The sequence below is a fragment of the Sitophilus oryzae genome, unplaced genomic scaffold (genome assembly GCF_002938485.1).
Source record: "Sitophilus oryzae breed Bouriz unplaced genomic scaffold, Soryzae_2.0 scaffold_1718_pilon_pilon, whole genome shotgun sequence".
Classification (NCBI taxonomy): domain Eukaryota; kingdom Metazoa; phylum Arthropoda; class Insecta; order Coleoptera; family Curculionidae; genus Sitophilus; species Sitophilus oryzae.
The window spans coordinates 1,582,318-1,604,788 of NW_022146411.1; the positions used below are offsets into that span (position 1 = coordinate 1,582,318).

At 30.8% G+C, this 22,471-nt stretch overlaps 1 protein-coding gene across 1 annotated transcript in view; it reads left to right on the plus strand.

The window, feature by feature from the left end:
* Window positions 1–1,928: 1,928 nt before the first annotated feature.
* The window catches only part of LOC115881394 (sorbitol dehydrogenase-like), a 31,374-nt gene continuing 10,831 nt past the window's right edge, over window positions 1,929–22,471 (plus strand). Inside the window, exons 1-2 of the mRNA XM_030898853.1 lie at window positions 1,929–2,080; window positions 12,802–12,835. Of these exons, the coding sequence (XP_030754713.1) occupies window positions 2,024–2,080; window positions 12,802–12,835 (91 nt within the window). The 5' untranslated portion in view covers window positions 1,929–2,023. The remainder of the gene's footprint in view (window positions 2,081–12,801; window positions 12,836–22,471) is intronic.

The following is a 22,471-nucleotide window of genomic DNA, read 5'->3' on the forward strand; positions in this document are numbered from 1 at the left end:
CTACTAAACATTACTACCATATTAAGTATAACTTAGTTATCTGTGATGAAAAAAAAACTGTAAAACAAAAAAAACAAAAACAATGTTCATAAAAAATAAAATACTAAATGAAAAATAAAAAATGTATACCGGGTGCATCTCAAAAGTGGCTAACCCCTATAACTTTTTTATTTTTTCAGATAAAACAACGAGATTTGTTATATTAGAATATGACATAAATTGGGATTGATTGACGTATTCAATTCCTTTCGGTCACTTCCGGTTTCACCGGAAATGACTACAACTCTTGATTTTTTAATGGCGCCCTCGGTATTTTTTTACTTTATTCGATTGAAAATGACACTCTGAATAGAATGACATATCATATGTCAACTTTTGACCTTTTCTCATACGGTTCATTTGTATCGGTACCAAATTATTCTTAAAAAATGCTTTTTCCAAGTATGCTAATGAGCCGCCCTTGTTCTATTTGAAAACATTGAGATATGATTAAACATATTATTTGGGCAAATCACGATCAAACCTATTTTTCCAAGGCTCCTTGATTAAAAATTAGTGTTTTTAATTTAGCCATTGCACTCTAGATTGAATTTTAAAATACGATTTCTTTTATGCGAAAATGTCAAAAGTTGACATATGATATGTCATTCTATTCAAAATGTCATTTTCTATCAAACGAAGTAAAAAAAATACCAAGTAAAAGTCATTTCCGGTGGAACAGAAAGCGACCGAAAAGAATTGAATATGTCAATCAACCCTAATTTATGTCATATATGCTAACATACCAAATCTCGTTTTTTTATCTGAAAAGATAAAAGTTATAGGGTGAGCCACTTTGAGACGCACCCGGTATTATTTAGGTATTATTTAAGCTATTGTCTATATTTTAGCAAGCTTATAGCAATAATTTTCATAACCAACAATTTTCTACGCAAATTGACCGTATTGATAGACATTTGGCAAACTAAAAATCTCCCTTTAAAGGTAGTTTTTGGGTGGTTAATGACAGGGGCGCATATACGGGTGCGGTAACCCTACCAGGAAGGATATTTAAATAAGATTAAATGTGATATAAAATATAATTCGTTTAAAATTGTCACACAAGGAATTAATAAAACCAATTAAAATTGAATATCCAGACCAGTCCAAGTTTTTTTTTACTACAGACACACTTTTTTTTCAGCGAAAATTTATTTTTAATTTTGTACTTTATTTAAATATTGCCACTACCCCTCCCAGACTAAATCTTTAAACGTGCTGAGCTACCATTTTAGTACCATTTTATTCCACAAGCACTATACAGCGTGAGTCTTAAGTAAGTGCAAATATTTTAGGGGTAGTATCTTTCGACCCCAGAAACACGATTATGAGGTTTTTCATGAATAAAAATTTCGAAAATTGGGAATAAAATTCCAAATTTTTTGGAATTGTTTGTTTTTCGTTAAAAACATTATTTCTTGATAATATTGCAACATAGGTAGTAGATTAAATTTACAAGAAAGAAAATCCAAAAATGATCTCAAAATTTAAGCAAAAATAATTTTAAAAAATGTCTATACCTATGTGGCGGATTCATCTTTCCAAAAAAATCCTTTATGGGTATTTCGCCACTGCACTGCAAGAAAAAAAAACGGCAAAGAGAAAATATGTTTCTTTTATCGAGATCTACCAGACCTTAAAATATTTGCAATTATTTAAGACTCACCCCGTATAGTTAAAACTTTCCTGAACTACGATTTTATTTCAAAAAAGCATTACTGAAATAAACTATTTATGTATAATTTCTCGTTTTTTTTATTCATAATAGTTTAGGAACTAATTCATTAATAGTAGATTTATCCCCCTGGCGCCAAAACGTCTAGTTACGCCACTGACCGTTCTTAAAAACCGATAATAAGCGTTAAGCATCGGTATCAATGATACGCCAGCATTTACACATATCACAAAACTTATAAATAGAAAGAAGCAGTACCGGAGAACACAAGTTTTGCGGTACGACCAAGTTCAACAACAACCACGAACCATGGCACCAAACGATAACCTCACAGCTGTGCTCTACGGAATTAACGATTTACGACTGGTGAGTATCTGTAGATTGTTGTATCTATATAGTTATTTGTTTATTGATAACGGCTGTCACTTCTGGCGAATATCTGGGAAAAATGTATCTTAGAAAAGATTACGGGTCGTTGTTCGTTGGCTTCGTTCAAAAATAAACAACAAAATGTTCATCTTAATAATATCTATTATCTATTGTATATTTTACCTAGGTAATTTATGATAATGCGTTCTATAGGTGTAGGTAGCCTACTCAATTTTAGACTAAAATTGTAAACAAATATCTATTAAGTTGGACAATTGTTATTTTTTATATTAAATAAGTTTTGCAATTTTTATTACAGTTGTATACGTTTAAAAAAATAAATTACCGTTTACTTATTAGATTCTAGCTGTTTGACATGTGCTCTGTCTATTAGTACCTATTTAGATCATATTTTTACTAGTATAAAACAATAAAAGGTACGTACTTATTAGTGAACACCGATATATAATATTTTACTAAAATATAATAGAAAACAGTAAACTGCTAATTTTTTCAATTATAAAGAGTATCTAATAAAATTTAGTAAAGTTTCTGAAAATAAATTCGAATCAATAACATCCTTATTTTTTATAAAAAAAAACGATATTTATGAATTAACACTTTAATTACCTACTATAATTTCGATCACTAAGTAATGCCAAAGGTAATGCTATATAAAATAATTAGTAGGTATATTATAAATAATAATGTACAGGATGTCCCAATATTCCGTGGACATAGAACTACTACATATTTTTGGAGTCAAAGTTCATTGAACACAATTTACCTCTATACAAAAGTGCTTCGTTTGTCCGTTAGGGGGCATCAAACTTTAAAAAAAACATATTTTTTAAGATACTTTAAGAACCAACACTCCGATTTGAATGAGATTTGGGGTGCCTATGTTTTGCTAAGCGCTTTAACCTCTGACTTTCTCAAAAAAAAATAAGAAAAAGTACCGGAAAGGTAAAAATTACCCCCACTCCTACAAAAAATTTAGTAGAATTTTCCGCCGACGACTGATTTTTTTCGTGCAAAAAATGGTCCTTGTTGTACCGTATTATCGAAAAAAACGGCGTCCAGTTGGCTTGAAAATGAACATCGATGACATTTCCCATATAATTTAACATATAAAATGACTGCGATCTTCATTTCATAGCTATCGCTGATGCCGTTTTTTTTCGATGATACGGTATTAACCACATATTTTTTTTTAAAACTCTGGATCAAGGAAAAGCACAATGTCCACTGGAGAAACAGACAGGGGCGCAGGCACAGCAAGGCTTTTATCCAAGAACCTAGCTCTAAAACCGCAAAAGAACTGCTAATGCTTAGCAGGAATAAAGTGCGGATTACAACAAGCCTCTTGACAGGACACATGGCTGTCATCTGAACAAACTCAACCTGTATCAAGGAAGTCTTTGCTGCAAACTCTGCGATAAAGATCCTGAAACAGCGGAGCACATAATATGTCATTGCGAGGCTCTGGATCGCAAGCGACACTTTTTATTTGGGAAAGCTAGGCTAGAATCGGAGGAACTATGCTCCCATCCTATCAAGGACCTGCATAAGCATATTTTGTCTCTTGTAAAAAATGTCATATCGCATAGTTTTTGAGAAAAAAGATTTCAGCATTTTAACTACCTACGTATTTTTTGAATTGAAATAAGTTAATTGTACAGAATTTATCTCTATACAAAAGTGCTTCGTTTGTCCGTTAGAGAGCATCAATCAAAAATAAATCCGAACTTACCCGAAATCCGAAAATTTACGAAGCTTATTGTCAAAAATTATTTGTGATACTAACATAACATTCCATATTTTCGCCAACTAGATTGCATGCAAAAATTTTATGCACCTACATGTACCAAGAAATATTTTTTGTAAGCCAGCTTCGGAAAAACATTTTTTTTCTTCGAAAAGTATGCGCGGTGGCGTTATTTTTTTCAAGAAGCAAAAAATGTAGTAAATACCAAAAGGACAAGTTTACGAAATAATAATCAGTCGTCTGTAGAGTTGGAAAATATTTCTACTTAAATGTATATAGGGATGGGGGTAGTTTTTACCTTTCCCGTACAGAGGCACCCCAAATCTCATTCAAACTTACTGTAATAAAGGTTCTTAAAATATCCCTAACGGACCCCCTAACGGACAAAGGAGGCACTTTTCTATAAAAAAATTGTGTCCATTGAACTTATTTTGATCTCAATTCTGTAGTAGTTCTATGTCCAGGGAATATTGCGACACCCTGTATATTGGTATGAGAATGTCCCATCGAGTTCTTAGATATATATATATATATATATATATATATATATATATATATATATATATATATATATATATATATATATATATATATATATGTATATATATATATATTTTATTTGGGTATAACCTATTACTGAAAGTACATACTCCGGAGTCGTTTCTGACATAATATATTAATAATACCGTATTAAATGACTGAACCAAAGGGGGGGGGGCTTGAGCCCCAAAGGCCCCCCTCTGTAGTTCCGCTCCTGGTATATTATATATTATATATCATTTGGAATATTAGTTTTTCATCCGACTGACAAATTTTAAAATAAAAGATTTTCTACTATACAGGGTCCGGCAATAGTGCGTCAGGCATCTGTAGCTCATACAATAAAAAACTTGAGAATTTTGTTTAAATGCAGATCTAAGTTCAATTTTGTTTAAGTGCAGATCTTTTGAGCCACCCTAACTTCTATAGGGTGGCTCAAAAACGTGTGAGTGGACCTGGATAATTTTTTTTAAATGGAACAACCTGTATATTATTGCATTTTTGGCTTCTCTTCAGATCACTTTACATAACCCTAAGATATGAATAAATATATTTCGATAGGTTCAGAGATATTCAAAAATAAATCAAAAATATATATTTTTCAGCCCTTCTTAAAAAAAATATTAAAAATACAGGAACTGTTCTGAAATCAAAACTATATTAGGTATTTACTTTAGATGGTCTGTACTTACTTTGCTATAAATATGAAAATCGTAAATCATACAGGATGTTCAAAATTCTACGCGAAACTTTCTAAAATATAAAATAATTTTTCATCGTTTTTTTAAATGGAACTGTATATTATTTTTTCAGTAGACGGACAATTAAAAAATGAACATTTTTTGTGTTTAGAGTATTTCAAAATTTTTAACGGTTTTGCAGATATTTGCGGTTTTATATTTCATATGGCATTTTCCACAGTAAATTTTTATCAAAGCCACCCAATGATTTTTCTCTCGTATTTTACTATTGAAAGCGCCATATGAAATAATACTGCGTGTATCCGGAAAACTGTTAAAAATTTTGAAATACTTTAAATTCAAAAAATGTTCATTTTTTAATGCTCCATCTAATAAAAAAATAATATACAGGATGTTCCATATAAAAAAAGCAAATAAAAATTATTTTATATTTTAGAAAGTTTGGCGTAGAATATTGAACATCCTGTATGATTTACGATTACCATATTTAGAGCAAAGTAAGAATAGACCATCTAAAGTAAATACCTAACATAGTTTTGATTTCAGAACAGTTCTTGTATTTTTAATAATTTTTTTTAAGAAGGACTGAAAAATATATATTTTTTATTTATTTATTAATATCTCTGAAACTATCGAAATATATTTATTCATATCTTAGGGTTATGTAAAGTGATCTGAAAGGAAGCCAAAAATGCAATAATATACATTAATTTAAAAAAAAATCATCCAGGTCCACTAACACTTTTTTGAGTCACCCTATAGAAGTTAAAATATTTTCCTGAAATACATCCTGGTAGATACTTTAGGTCTGCACTTAAACAAAATTCTCAAGTTTTTTATTCTAGGAGTTACAGATGCCCGACGCACTATTGCCGGACCCTGTATAACTGTCATTTTAGAACCCTTCTGTTTCTATATGTTTATTTTATACATAGAGCAGTTAACAAAATAAAAACTAAAATTCATTTTAATCCTACTAGCAACCTACACACTCTGCCTGGCGAATGTGCAATTTGGGATTGAGATATATTGAAATTTGGATTACTCTATCCCTATATAAACAATTAAATAACATTTTGTGTGTTTAAAAACACTTTTTTTTAAATCAACCAAGCCCTAGGGATTTTTAATATTTATTCATGTACACCCTTATGTATTAGAGTAATACGTGGTAATACTTTGAAATTTGTGTTTCTAAAGATGGTAAATTAAAGACAGTGGCAAAATTATACGATCAAACGAACTTACCTGAAGTGAAGTTCGATCGTAATTATATGAGGCGTCCAGTCCGAATGTATTATCTTGATTTTTCTATACGTAGTACCGTCCCTGCGTGCACAATTTTAAAGCTATAAGCTAAATTCTCCCGCTACCAGTCTAGGTGGCGGCGCCGGCCTGGCGCGGCGGTCGGTATTCATTTTCAAAGATTTATTCATTAATTCAAGCGACCATGGGGCAAAACGGGAGGGTGGGAAGATAATACATTGACTGGACGCCTCATATAATTACGATCGAAATTCACTTCAGGTAAGTTCGTTTGATCGTATAATTATATTCGCGTCCAGTCCGAATGTATTATCTTGATTTTTCTATACGTAGATGTTTAAAGAACTGATGGTTGCAAATTAATGAATGCGGTGCAGAAAGCATTTTTTTTGAGACAAAAATAGCTGAAATTATAAATATGTTTATTGAATGCAACCAAGATGAAACCAATTTAACGGCCATCAATACATGGATTTATTAAATTGTGACAATTTAACATATACATATATGCATACTAAGCAGAGACAGAAACCCATAAGATGACACTTCCATAAAGGATTCTGCCAAAATTGTTCAATTATACTTTATAAACCAGTTAACTCATCGTGTCGATAGAAATCCCTGTCTCAATGTAGAACTGCGTGGATAACTCGACTATAGTGTATATGTCTATTATATATATATATATATATATATATATATATATATATATATATATATACATATACATATATATATATATATATATATATATATATTTTAAGGTGTTTCTAACCTATTGCTTAATATTTAAAAGGCCTTAGTTTTTAAGACATTAATATTAGACAACATTTGAATGTTAGACTTTGGTAGTAAGAAATTAAGATTCTCAATATATATATAATTTATTTTCCAAAATGCTTTAATTACGTCGATGAATTAAACCAGAGTCATCATATATATTAGGTTCCATACATTGGTATGGATATTGTGGACATTGATATAAAGTAGACACAGATATTAATCTGTGTCAATTTTATACCAGAAGTTTTATTATTATTTGTATTATTTATTTATTTTTTTTTGTTGATAATTTTCAGTAACTATGATATGCGTATATAATTATATACTGACTAAAAACAAACTGACATCTGTATCTGATAACTAAGGTTAAACGTGAAACCAATATATGATTTATTATTTTTCATAGCAGTTCACGACAAGAATTATATAATCTATTTATATACGTAAAACTGCAAGAAAACTATTTCTACTTTATGATTTAATTGATATGTCTATTCTTTCCGAAATTTCTAGATAAGAAAGTAGAACTGTTAGGGAACATTTATGGTAAAATTTTAATGCAGTAAACCTTAGACACATTATATCTTACAAAAGCCTCTTTGAACGAGAAACCATCCAGATATATTTAAGAAAAAATTCAAAGTCTGCGAAAGTTTACATTAATGTTATTATAATCATCTCTTTCGAAAGTGTATTGTAGAGGAGAAAATATATATTATATACTATAAGCTGTAAGAAAAACTAACTTTTTTGTTTCGATAATTTGCACAAAGTCTGTCACTTTGTCAAAATGTATACAGTATTGGCCAAAACACAACACTGCTTTTATAGACCGAAATGGGTAAATATAAACTCTAAATGTAGATGGTGAGTATTCCAACATATGAAAGTCAAAGATTTACATAAACAAATTAGCATTTAACAGCCGTTATCATAAGGACCTCCTTTTGAAATGAGACACAGTTACGTGTTTCTTAAGATTTAGAATAAAACTTACATTTCCATTAGAATAGCTTTAGCCAAAATAGAGAAATTTCTTTAGCCAAAATAGAGAAAAATAGGTGACGTTTTTTTTTCTCTTTTTATATATATACACACACACACTACATATTAGCTATGAAAATCTAGGATATTAGCTATTTTATTATTATATACATATTTGAGTTATTATTATTAGCTGGTCAGCTAAGTTGATTACTTTTAATGACTTGGAGGTCAACGTTAAGTTGGTTGTCGCCTATTTTATGGTAGGAGGCTGGCAAGGCAGCAAACTGGAGGGTACCTAATGAATTGGCCGCTCGTGCCTCATGTATCACCTTCTTCTTTTTCAAAGAAGGAAGGTAAAGACATATTCGAATATCTGTCACAAATATCTGGATACATTCCGTTGTTTGTATCTTTTCCTCTAAACAAGGTTCAAACGTAAATTTATCCAGAGGTCCTTCTTCCTCATGATTTTCATTTGAAAATCCTTCAGAGGGAAAAATAGTTGATACCTTTTGTACAAGATACCGTCAACCACATTAGGACTATGCGTCCGGTATCTATAACAACCGTCCATATTTGTTCCATGATATATTTATGAATATTTTTCTCTTCCTTTAAAAGAATATTGAGTCTACGACGACTATTGTTAAATTTTATAACCCAGATATTTTTTTTTAAGAGTTTGATTTCGAAAATATGCTGGACTTCATCTTAACAATTATGACACAGGAGAGGATAGGCGACATGCCATGGCTCCTTGGTAAATTAGGGAGTTAAAATATTTTTTCAAGTAGATTTCGCCGCTTAGCAGATATAAAAGTTGGACCTTGTTCTGTGCTGAAGCCAGATCATTGGCTAAGACTGAATTCGTCTCCCGAAGAAGAAATCATCATCGAAGAGTCAAATGTTCTGTAGTCTCTTTGGATTGCCCTTCCCCCAACAAACTGCACAAATCGCTAGATTTGGTTATTTTCTTCTTCCTAGTTGCTGAGCTTGTGTTCGATCTGTTATGAGATAGTGACACTTAAATAGCGACTGTCCTGCTTTTTGAACGTACAGCCTTATAAATATAATGTCTGGAGGAGTTTTCCTGTTTTTTTTGAGGGTCTAAAATTTTAGATTTGTTACTTGAAATTCTTTTGTGAAATCTACTTCTACGATAACGAGACCGAGAACGTAATTTATAAAGGAATCCCTTTCACACGGAGAAGGGCATTCACTAAAATTACAAAATTTTGTATCATTGAGACAACAACACTTCGGTTATTATAATATTATCTCGATAGCGAGATCTGGAATATCTTAAAAAAGGAATCCCTCTCACACGGAGTAGAGGATTCTCTAAAAGTACTAACCTTTGTCTCGCTATGAAAGAACACTGGGAGAAGAACAGTCCGTGTTTATACAATATTCCTCATCCCTTTGTTTTCTCCTTTCCTCTAATCCCCACATTTCGGGATGTACTTCTATTTATTTCCATCCAATATTCGTCTAAAAATAAATATTCTAAAAGACTTACATGTAATACGTGTAATTAATTTTTCGATAAGGCTATCGATAACGTATAAAAGAAATCCCTCCCACACGGAGATGGGCATTCTCTAAAAGTACGAAATTTTGTCTCACTGGGAGATACAAATATTTGGCACCTAAATATATAAATAATATTCCCTTGAGAGTGAGATCTAAAATCTCATAAAAAAAGAAATCCATTCCAGAGATAGGCATTTTCTAAAAGTACAAAATTTTGTTTCATACCTTATTTCATTGCTGGGAGATAAAACACTTCGGCATTTATAGTACTCTGTTGATTGCGAGATCTAGAATCTCATATAATAGGAATCCCTCTCACGAAGAGAAGGGCATTCTCTGTAAGTACGAAACTTTGTCTCACGGAGAGGACAACAGTTCGATATATATATGTTATTCTCATTTTTTCTTTTTGTCTAATTCCATTGTTTCCTCCTTGCCTCTAATTTCCATATTTCGAAATTTGCTTTTACTTTAATTATTTCCATTCATTATTTAATTTCCTAAAAATAAGTATTATAAGATACTCACCGGTAATACGTGTAATTAATATCTCGATAGGGGATATCAACAATGACTTATAAAAGGAATCCCTCACACGGAGACGGCCATTCTCGAAAAATGAGAAATTTGACTCCCTGGGTGATACAACACTTCGGCACAACTTCGGTATTTATAATATTCTCTTGATAGAGAGATTTAGAACCTCATACAATAGGAATCCCCCTCACGAGGAGAAGGGCATTCTCTATAAATAGGAAACTTTGCGTCACTGGGAAAACAACAGTTCGATATTTATAATATTATTTGATAGCCAGATTTCTAACCTCATATAATAGGAATCCCTTTCACGAGGAGAAGGGCATTCTCTAAATAGGAAACTTTGTCTCACTGGGAGCACAACAGTTCGATATATACGATATTCTTATTGCTTTCTCCATTTGTCTACTTCCATTGTCTCCTCCTTGCCTCTAATTTCTACATTTAGAGATTTGCTTCCACTTCAATTATTTCCCTCCATTATTTAATTACCTGAAAATAAATATTATAAGATACTTACCTGTGATACCTGTAATTTATCTCTCGATAGTGGGATATCAATATTGACTTATAAAAGGAATCTCTCTCATATGGCCATCCTCTAAAAGTACGAAATTTGACTCACTCGGAGATGCAACACTTTGGCATTTATAATATTCTCTTGACTGCGAGATATAGAACCTTATATAAATGAGAATTCCTCTTACAAGGAGAAGGACATTCTTTACACGTACGAACTTTGTCTCACTGAGAGTACAACAGTCCGATATATATAATATTCTTATTGTTTTCTTCTTTTATCTAATTCTAATATTCCGTTATTTACGTCCACTTCGTTTTTCTCTAAAAATAAATATTATACAATACTTACATATTGTTCCTTGTGTTCTACCTAGCTGTAGAACACCGTATATTACATAGTAATATCCAAAATGAGTAGAGAATAAACAAAATGGCTTCATCGATCTACGACGAAGAAATCGGAGAGCTACGATCCGCACTGCACCGTGCACGAAAGACGAATGAATACCGACCGCCGCGCCAGTGCCGACGCCGCCACCTAGACTGGTAGCGGGAGGGAATTTAGCTTATAGCTTTAAAATTGTGCACGCAGGGACGGTACTACGTATAGAAAAATCAACATAATACATTCGGACTGGACGCGAATATAATTAAAATAAAATTAATATTCTTATATTGGTGATTTGACAAAAATTTTCTAATCAAAATTTCTGTTCTCAACTTAGATAACTCAGTTTTATGGAGCATTTATTTCATAATATTTATCATAATAAAATTGCTCAGATTTTATTATCATTTCAGACTTCTGCATATAACTGATATAAGTTGCTTTGATAAACAATTATTGCATATAAAAATTATTGTTTTATTCAAGGTAATATCACCATAAAGATTTCATACAGGTAACAATTATTATAACAGTAAAACATGCACTATAAAACATATTTGTGGGTGTATACATATAGACAGACATATCAACAATATTAAGTCACCAAGTTAAAATACGGTAATTTTAAATGAATCCATACTAATTTAATGAATAAACATAAGTACTTTCGAGATATAATAATGTGTAAATATATTAAAAATACACATGTGGAATTTATGGTGGTAAAGTAAATATTTCTGTTAGAAATTAGCACAAAATAAAAATATTTATTTTAACCATACATACATGGTAACAATATGTTTTTATATCATAAAATAGTTAAAATATAACATTTTATAATGAGTAATAATGAGACAAATGTTAAATTTCAAAATCGCAATATAACATTTTTGCTTTAAGGTACTGAATTTAAATCATAGCAAAATAAAGAAACAGATAATACTTTGTCTCTCAAAGCAGTACTAGAGACTTATTATTTATTAGCAATAAACAAGAGGCATACTTGGAAGTGGTAGATTATTTACTGAGGTTTATCAAATCATCAAATCAAAATACTTTGTTTTTTTTAATCTTAAATACAAAAATACAAGATAAATTTCTTCTAAGTTTGTTAATGTATGAGTATGTGTATGAAAATATACAATATTCCTATTGTCAAGGAAAATATTATAGTTGTAATTATTTTTGGTACTGTTTAATGAAATATATCGTGTTGATAAAAACTTCCATCTAGCGTATAAAAGTAAGAAACTTTTCTTTAATATTAAGAATTTAATATACAAATTACATGTTTTTGTTAATTTAAAAGTTGATCTCAACTTATTTTTCCATCTCTTGATATATTATTCAATAGTATCAATATTTAATTAAATTTTATCAAATATTGATACCTCTTTAAAACATGCGACCTCATACGAGTACAAGAAAATATTGCTAAATTAATTTATCATAAACTATACTTTCCAAGGCCTTCAAACTTCTCCTATCTTCTGTTTATTAACAATTTTTATAAATATGACCCCCCGATTAGATAGAACTAAATTAATATTTTTCCATTAAAGGAGTGAATTTCATTTTCTATAGATAATTTTAGTTACTTAAGAATGTTTGTTTATATATATATAAATAGCGATAATTTTTTTCTATTAATTAATTAATAATTGTTTATACTATTAATTATTTTAATTTGCAGGAGCAAAGACCTGTCCCAGTACCCAAAGATGATCGTAAGTGTTTCTTGATATAGAATATGTATGTATTACAAAGAGAGTATGTTAGAAAAAGGAATCTACAACCCATTATTTTTTCCTTTAAAAAATAGAAAATTTGATGACTTTGAAAGATTTTAAAATAATTCTTAATGGCCTGGTATAATTTTTTGTTTCCGATAGTCCACGACAAACAATTGACCAATCAATTATTGGTCAATCACTGTAAAAATTTTCTTTTTGGTAACTTTCCCTATAAATAAAATTTTAAAAGAGCACATTTTGGAAATTTTCGCTGGAAATTTCTTTGAAAAGCTTTGTTTAAGCTCTTAAAGTGAACCACCACTATCATCACAGAAAGAATAAAAGGCGTATAAGCTTTAAGCCGGTCCTACACGATGCTTCCAAGGTTGGACGCATCATTTGGCATATGTTTCGACAATATTGCAATTCACTAGTGTGTCTCCTACACGATGTGGCAAATGTTCATGTGTCCAATGTTAGAAGGTGTTTGACACATCGTGTGGGACCGGCTTGAATGACAGATGATTATTAAAGATGATTGTTTATTTTAGAGTTGGCCAACCGTCCTCTATTCCAGAGGACAGTCCTCTTTATAACACTGTCCTCTTTTCTCTCACGTATTGAAAAAGTCGTCTGTTTTACATACCAAACTCAAAATCTAAAAAATATTTGTCTATGTTAATCTGTGTTTTTCGCTACTCCCACTAGTTTGTACAGAAAAGAAAATGAAGAAATACTTTGTACAAGAAATATTTGTGGAAGCGATAAACATGTTTAACAATTTTATGTTTATTATAGCTTATGTTACGATAAATTCTAGACATTTGGGCGAGGTTTCAAAAAAATGTGCCTCTTTTTTGCTTTCTCGTCTTCTATTTTTTATTTTGAAAGTTGGCAACCCTAATTTATTTTGACAGCTACATTAGCCACATGACTTGATTAAAACTTGTTTAAAAACTTCAAAATTAGGTCAACATTAATAAAAAATATTTAAAAAGTATAATGTGTCCAAAACTATTTTAATTTTTTCTTAATTTACTTCTTTTAACACTCTACGTGTGGAAACACTATACTAGCCCACCCCCACTTCGACAGTATTACTCTACTCTCCCAGTTTGCTATAGTTTACCTAGCAAGTTGAAGACTGACGTACGTAAAATGTGTTCTGTCTTTTCTTCTTCAAACTCTTTTGCCCTGGTGGATTTCTTCACCATTCTAAAGATTTACTGGCCATCCATCGTTTGGTGGCCATTCTCGTGACCACTTTTGCTTTATGGACCTATGAATGGCATTAATAAGTTTTATTTGGCCATTTCATCTGCCTTTTCGTTATCCTTGTGACCCTCGTGCTCTTGTACCTAGGCTAACGTAATATTGCTACGCACACTCAAAGTATTTAGAGCAACACACACACACAATCCTACACTACTCTATAATTGACCTCTATGGAACCGAGTGTCTTTAGCGCTGCTTGACTCTCTGTGAAGATGGCCATCGAACGATGTATTCTTTGATGCCTTATTATTTCTTCTACACATCCTTAGATAGGCTTACATGAACAGATATCCCTTGTTCCAGCTTCTACTCTTTCTGACTTTCTTGGGCCGTCTGTATACCTTTTATACAGTCTTCCCTTCCTTGTAGCTGTTGCATTTAGCGATAATCCCAATATCCTGTCTGCTTTTAGCTGTTCAATTAGCTTCTGGTTTTCAGCGCTATGCGTCTGGCTTATGTGCTGCTGACCATTAACCATCTGGCATCGCCTTGTGTGAAAATATGCAGAGGTGGTAAGTTCAACAAAACTTCCATAGCATTTGTAGGAGAGGTTTTCATGGCCCTTATTACACACCGGCAAGTAAGCCTTTGTGTGGAACTTAATAGCCCTATCACGCTCACTTGCAATGTCTTTGTTCACCACATCACCGACCCGTACTTAAACTGAACTATCTTTTCAAATTACTGGAGATTTGTATCTAGTTACTCTGCCAAAATGGGAAAAGTAGAATATTTTAGAATGAAAGTATGCTAGTGAATTACAATTATTAATACCAATGAAAACCTGCCTGATGTTCTACCACGTCGCTTGATCGCTTCGTTCAATTGCTCTTAGAATATTAGATCTAATGCTGAATGCACATTGAAAAAGCAAAACGGTTTTAGTCAAAAACCTTTTTGTCTCGGATAAAAACACAGTGTTTGGAATGTAACGGGGTTTCTATCAGGACAGTGTCTCCTCAACGATCACGTCAGTGATGGGAGCTGTGAAACAACGGCGAATACAGATTCTGTGGAGAAAATGTGGAAACACCAGAACACCTCATCACTGAGTGCCCAGAAATTCTGTTTTTGATAACGTTGTCACTTCTGGCGATATATCCTGGGAAAATAGTATCTTATTGAGAAAAGATTACGGGGGTCGTTGACTTCGTCTAGCTTCCGTTTCATTACAATAAACACAATCTGATATCATTCTTAATAATATTCTAATTATCTAATTGTATATTATAGCCTCGGTAATTTATGATAATGCCGTTCTGATAGGTGTAGGTCAGCCTACTCAACTTTTAGACTAAAATTGTATGTTAATATAAATAAAAAAAAAAAAAAAAAATTGTTATTTTTTTATTTAAATAAGTTTTTTTTTTTTTTTTTTTTTTTTTTTTTTTTTTTTTAAAAAAATAAATTACCGTTTACTTATTAGATTCTAGCTGTTTTACATGTGCTCTGTCTATTAGTACCCATTTAGATCATATTTTTACTAGTATAAAACAATAAAAGGTACGTACTTATTAGTGGACACCGATATATAATATTTTACTAAAATATAATATAAAACAGTAAACTGCTAATTTTTTCAATTATAAAGAGTATCTAATAAAATTTAGTAAAGTTTCTGAAAATAAATTCGAATCAATAACATACTTATTTTTTATAAAAAAACGATATTTATGAATTAACACTTTAATTACCTACTATAATTTCGATCACTAAGTAATGCTATATAAAATAATTAGTAGGTATATTATAAATAATAATGTACAGGATGTCCCAATATTCCGTGGACATAGAACTACTACATATTTTTGGAGTCAAAGTTCATTGAACACAATTTACCTCTATACAAAAGTGCTTCGTTTGTCCGTTAGGGGGCATCAAACTTTAAAAAAATAAACATATTTTTTAAGATACTTTAAGAACCAATACTCCGATTTGAATGAGATTTGGGGTGCCTATGTTTTGTTAAGCGCTTTAACCTTTGACTTTCTCAAAAAAAATAAGAAAAAGTACCGGAGAGGTGAAAATTACCCCCACTCCTACAAAAAATTTAGTAGAATTTTCCGCCAACGACTGATTTTTTTTCATGCAAAAAATGGTCCTTGTTGTACCGTATTATCGAAAAAAACGGCGTCCAGTTGGCTTGGAAATGAACATCGATGACATTTCCTATATAATTTAACATATAAAATGACAGCGATCTTCATTTCATAGCTATCGCTGACGCCGTTTTTTTTTCGATGATACGGTATTAACCACATATTTTTTTTTAAACTATGGATCAAGGAAAAGCACAATGTCCACTGGAGAAACAGACAGGGGCACAGGCACAGCAAAGCTTTTATCCAAGAACCTAGCTCTAAAACCGCAAAAGAACTGCTAATGCTTAGCAGGAATAAAGTGCGGATTACAACAAGCCTCTTGACAGGACACATGGCTGTCAAGTGTTATCTGAACAAGCTCAACCTGTATCAAGGAAGTCTTTGCTGCAGACTCTGCGATAAAGATCCTGAAACAGCGGAGCACATAATATGACATTGCGAGGCTCTGGATCGCAAGCGACACTCTTTATTTGGGAAAACTAGGCTAGAACCGGAGGAACTATGCTCCCATCCTATCAAGGACCTGCATAAGCATATTTTGTCTCTTGTAAAAAATGTCATATCGCATAGTTTTTGAGAAAAAAAATTTCAGCATTTTAACTACCTACGTATTTTTTGAATTGAAATAAGTTAATTGTACAGAATTTATCTCTATACAAAAGTGCTTCGTTTGTCCGTTAGAGGGCATCAATCAAAAATAAATCCGAACTTACCCGAAATCCGAAAATTTACGAAGCTTATTGTCAAAAATTATTTGTGATACTAACATAACATTCCATATTTTCGCCAACTAGATTGCATGCAAAGATTTTATGCACCTACATGTACCAAGAAATATTTTTTGTAAGCCAGCTTCGGAAAAACATTTTTTTTTCTTCGAAAAGTATGCGCGGTGGCGTTATTTATTTCAAGAAGCAACAAATGTAGTAAATACCAAAAGGACAATTTTACGAAATAGTAATCAGTCGTCGGTAGAGTTGGAAAATATTTCTACTTAAATGTATATAGGGATGGGGGTAGTTTTTACCTTTCCCGTACAGAGGCACCCCAAATCTCATTCAAACTGTAATAACGGTTCTTAAAATATCCTAAAAAATGTATTTTTTAACTTTAATGCCCCCTAACGGACAAAGGAGGCACTTTTCTATAAAAAAATTGTGTCCATTGAACTTATTTTGATCTCAATTCTGTAGTAGTTCTATGTCCAGGGAATATTGCGACACCCTGTATTCCGCCCCTGGTATATTATATATTATATATCATGGAATATTCGTTTTTCATCCGACTGACAAATTTTAAAATAAAAGATTTTCTACTATACAGGGTCCGGCAATAGTGCGTCAGGCATTTGTAGCTCATAGAATAAAAAACTTGAGAATTTTGTTTAAGTGCAGATCTTTTGAGCTACCCTAACTTCTATAGGGTGGCTCAAAAAAGTGTGGATAACCTGGATAATTTTTTTTAAATAGAACAACCTGTATATTATTGCATTTTTGGCTTCTCTTCAGTTTACATAACCCTAAGATATGAATAAATATATTTCGATAGTTTCAGAGATATTCAAAAATAAATCAAAAATATATTTTTTTCAGCACTTCTTAAAAAAATTATTAAAAATACAGGAACTGTTCTGAAATCAAAACTATATTAGGTATTTACTTTATATGGTCTGTACTTACTTTGCTATAAACATGAAAATCGTAAATCATACAGGATGTTCAAAATTCTACGCCAAACTTTCTAAAATCTAAAATAATTTTTCTTCGTTTTTTTAAATTGAACGCCCTGTATATTATTTTTTCAGTAGACGGAGAATTAAAAAATGAACATTTTTCGCAGATATTTGCGGTTTTATATTTCATATGGCATTTTCCACAGTAAATTTTTATCAAAGCCACCCAATGATTTTTCTCTCGTATTTTACCATTGAAAGCGCCATATGAAATAATACTGCGTGTATCCGGAAAACTATAAAAAAATTGAAATACTTTAAATACAAAAAATGTTCATTTTTTAATTCTCCATCTAATAAAAAAATAATATACAGGGTGTTCCATATAAAAAAAATACAAATTATTTTGTATTTTAGAAAGTGTGGCGTAGAATATTGAACATCCTGTATGATTTACGATTACCATATTTATAGCAAAGTAAGAATAGACCATCTAAAGTAAATACCTAACATAGTTTTGATTTCAGAACAGTTCTTGTATTGTTAATAATTTTTTTAAGAAGGACTGAAAAATATATATTTTTTATTTATTTATTAATATCTCTGAAACTATCGAAATATATTTATTCATATCTTAGGGTTATGTAAAGTGATCTGAAAGAAAGCCAAAAATGCAATAATATACAGTGTTCAATTTAAAAAAAATCATCCAGGTCCACTAACACTTTTTTGAGTCACCCTATAGAAGTTAAAATATTTTCCTGAAATAGATCCTGGTAGATACTTTAGGTCTGCACTTAAACAAAATTCTCAAGTTTTTTATTCTAGGAGCTACAGATGCCCTACCCACTATTGCCGGACCCTGTATAACTGTCATTTTAGAACCCTTCTGTTTCTATATGTTTATTTTATACATAGAGCAGTTAACAAAATAAAAACTAAAATTCATTTTAATCCTACTAGCAACCTACACACTCTGCCTGGCGAATGTGCAATTTGGGATTGAGATATATTGAAATTTGGATTACTCTATCCCTATATAAACAATTAAATAACATTTTGTGTGTTTAAAAACACTTTTTTTTAAATCAACCAAGCCCTAGGGATTTTTAATATTTATTCATGTACACCCTTATGTATTAGAGTAATACGTGGTAATACTTTGAAATTTGTGTTTCTAAAGATGGTAAATTAAAGACAGTGGCAAAATTAAAATAAAATTAATATTCTTATATTGGTAATTTGACAAAAATTTTCTAATCAAAATTTCTGTTCTCAACTTAGATAACTCAGTTTTATGGAGCATTTATTTCATAATATTTATCGTAATAAAATTGCTCAGATTTTATTATCATTTCAGACTTCTGCATATAACTGATATAAGTTGCTTTGATAAACAATTATTGCATATAAAAATTATTGTTTTATTCAAGGTAATATCACCATAAAGATTTCATACAGGTAACAATAATTATAACAGTAAAAACATGCACTATAAAACAAATTTGTGGGTGTATACATATAGACAGACATATCAACAATATTAAGTCACCAAGTTAAAATACGGTAATTTTAAATGAATTCATACTAATTTAATGAATAAACATAAGTACTTTCGAGATACAATAATGTGTAAATATATTAAAAACACACATGTGGAATTTATGGTGGTAAAGTAAATATTTCTGTAAGAAATTAGCACAAAATAAAAATATTTATTTTAACCATACATACATGGTAACAATATGTTTTTATATCATAAAATAGTTAAAATATCACATTTTATAATGAGTTATAATGAGACAAATGTTAAATTTCAATATCAGAATCGCAATATAACATTTTTGCTTTAAGGTACTGAATTTAAATCATAGCAAAATAAAGAAACAGATAATACTTTGTCTCTCAAAGCAGTACTAGAGACTTATTATTTATTAGCAATAAACAAGAGGCATACTTGGAAGTGGTAGATTATTTACTGAGGTTTATCAAATCATCAAATCAAAATACTTTGTTTTTTTAATCTTAAATACAAAAATACAAGATAAATTTCTTCTAAGTTTGTTAATGTATGAGTATGTGTATGAAAATATACAATATTCCTATTGTCAAGGAAAATATTATAGTTATAATTATTTTTGGTACTGTTTAATGAAATATATCGTGTTGATAAAAACTTCCGTCTAGCGTATAAAAGTAAGAAACTTTTCTTTAATATTAAGAATTTAATATACAAATTACATGTTTTTGTTAATTTAAAAGTTGATCTCAACTTATTTTTCCATCTCTTGATATATTATTCAATAGTATCAATATTTAATTAAATTTTATCAAATATTGATACCTCTTTAAAACATGCGACCTCATACGAGTACAAGAAAATATTGCTAAATTAATTTATCATAAAGTATACTTTCCTTTTTTGTTTATACTATTAATTATTTTAATTTGCAGGAGCAAAGACCTGTCCCAGTACCCAAAGATGATCGTAAGTGTTTCTTGATATAGAATATGTGTGTGTGTGTTAAAAATAGAGTGTGTTGAATCTACAACCCATTATTTTTTTCCTTTAAAAAATAGAAAATTTGATGTTTTTGAAAGATTTTAAAATAATTCTTAATGGCCTGGTATAATTTTGTGTTTCCGATAGTCCATGACAAACAATTGACCAATCAATTATTGGTCAATCACTCTCAAAATTTTTTTTTGGTAACTTTCCCTATAAATAAAATTTAAAAACTGAAATTTTGCAAATTTTCGCTGAATTTTTCGCCGGAAATTTCTTTGGAAAGCTTTGTTTAAGCTCTTAAAGTAAACCACCACCCACCACTACCATCACAGAAAGAGTAAAACGCGTATAAGCTTTAAGCCTGTCCTACACGATGCTTCCAACGTTGGACGCATCATTTGGCATATGCTTTGACAATATTGCAATTCACAAGTAGGGAAAATAAATAAGTAATAGGGGAAATGTCATTGATCGTCATTTCCCAGCCAACTGGACGCCGTTTTTTTTTTCGATCATACGGTACTTATGTACAAGAAATATTTGGTGGAAGCGATAAACATGTTTAACGATTTATATTTACTATAGCTTATGTTACGATAAATTCTAGACATTTGAGCGAGTTTCCAAAGTTTTTTTTTTGCTCTCTCGTCTTCTATTTTTTATTTTGAAAGTTGGCAACCTTAATTTATTTTGACAGCTGCATTAGCCACATGACTTGATTAAAACTTGTTTAAAAACTTCAAAATTAAGTCAACATTAATAAAAAATATTTAAAAAGTATAATGTGTCCAAAACTATTTTAATTTTTTCTTAATTCACTTGTTTTAACACTCTACGTGTGGAAACACTCTACTACCTCACCCCCACTTCGACAGTCTTACTCTACTCTCCCAGTTTGCTATAGTTTACCATACAAATGCAAAAAAGGCACTATACTAGCTTTAGAAGTGGAGACTGTTTAACCTTTGCAGATCTTTTGTAGTCTTCTTCTGATTCTTAGATTACATTCTCTAGTCCTATCGTTTTCACAAAGTCTAGCAAGTTGAAGACTGACGTACGTAAAATGTGTTCTGTCTTTTCTTCTTCAAACTCTTTTGCCCTGGTGGATTTCTTCACCATTCTAAAGATTTACTGGCCATCCATCGTTTGGTGGCCATTCTCGTGACCACTTTCGCTTTCTGGACCTATGAATGGCATTGATAAGCTTTATTTGGCCATTTCATCTGCCTTTTCGTTACCCTTGTGACCCTCATACTCTTGTACCTAGGCTAACGTAATATTGCTACGCACACTCAAAGTATTTAGAGCAACACACACACAATCCTACACTACTCTATAATTGACCTCCATGGAACCGAGTATGATTTATAACTCGCTATAACTCAAGACACAATAGATCTGTAAGGTCGCAGTGATTAACCCTCCTCCTAAACATTCTACATTCTACAAACTCTCTAAAGCATCTGTAATTTTACTTTCATGAGAAGTCTATCATTACTGATCACTTACAAATTTGTATTAATTTTCCTGAACAGTTAAAAAATGTGTTGTCACAATTAACTTTATTTATTTAATGCAAACCAAACTATCTAAAGCATCTGTAATTAAATAAGCGATTTATTTATATACAAGAGAATAGTTCGCTTGTGATAAAAGTCCGATAATATATTTATAAACAACTATATCTGCGTAATATGCTAATATAGCTTATATAGTATCATATAGATAAGTACGAATAATGATTTATGGCGCCGTGTTTCATAAACAGGCTGTTTATAATATTTCTTTTATTTTATAATATTGTTGATAAATTATTATTAAAGATTGATATTATATATCTTCATGGCACAATACATATATTACATAACTCTCTTTATGCTCAGATTTAATTAGAAAAGTCAACCATATAAGTGTTGACAAGGAACGTTAAAAACAATACTCAGATATTTATTTAATAACATAATTAATGCCAGATAAAAATGTTATAAATTATATTACGGGCTTGCTATAAAACTAAGCAAATAGGTGTTAAATAAAGTGGCGTTCTCAAAGCAGAAACTTTGTATTAACTT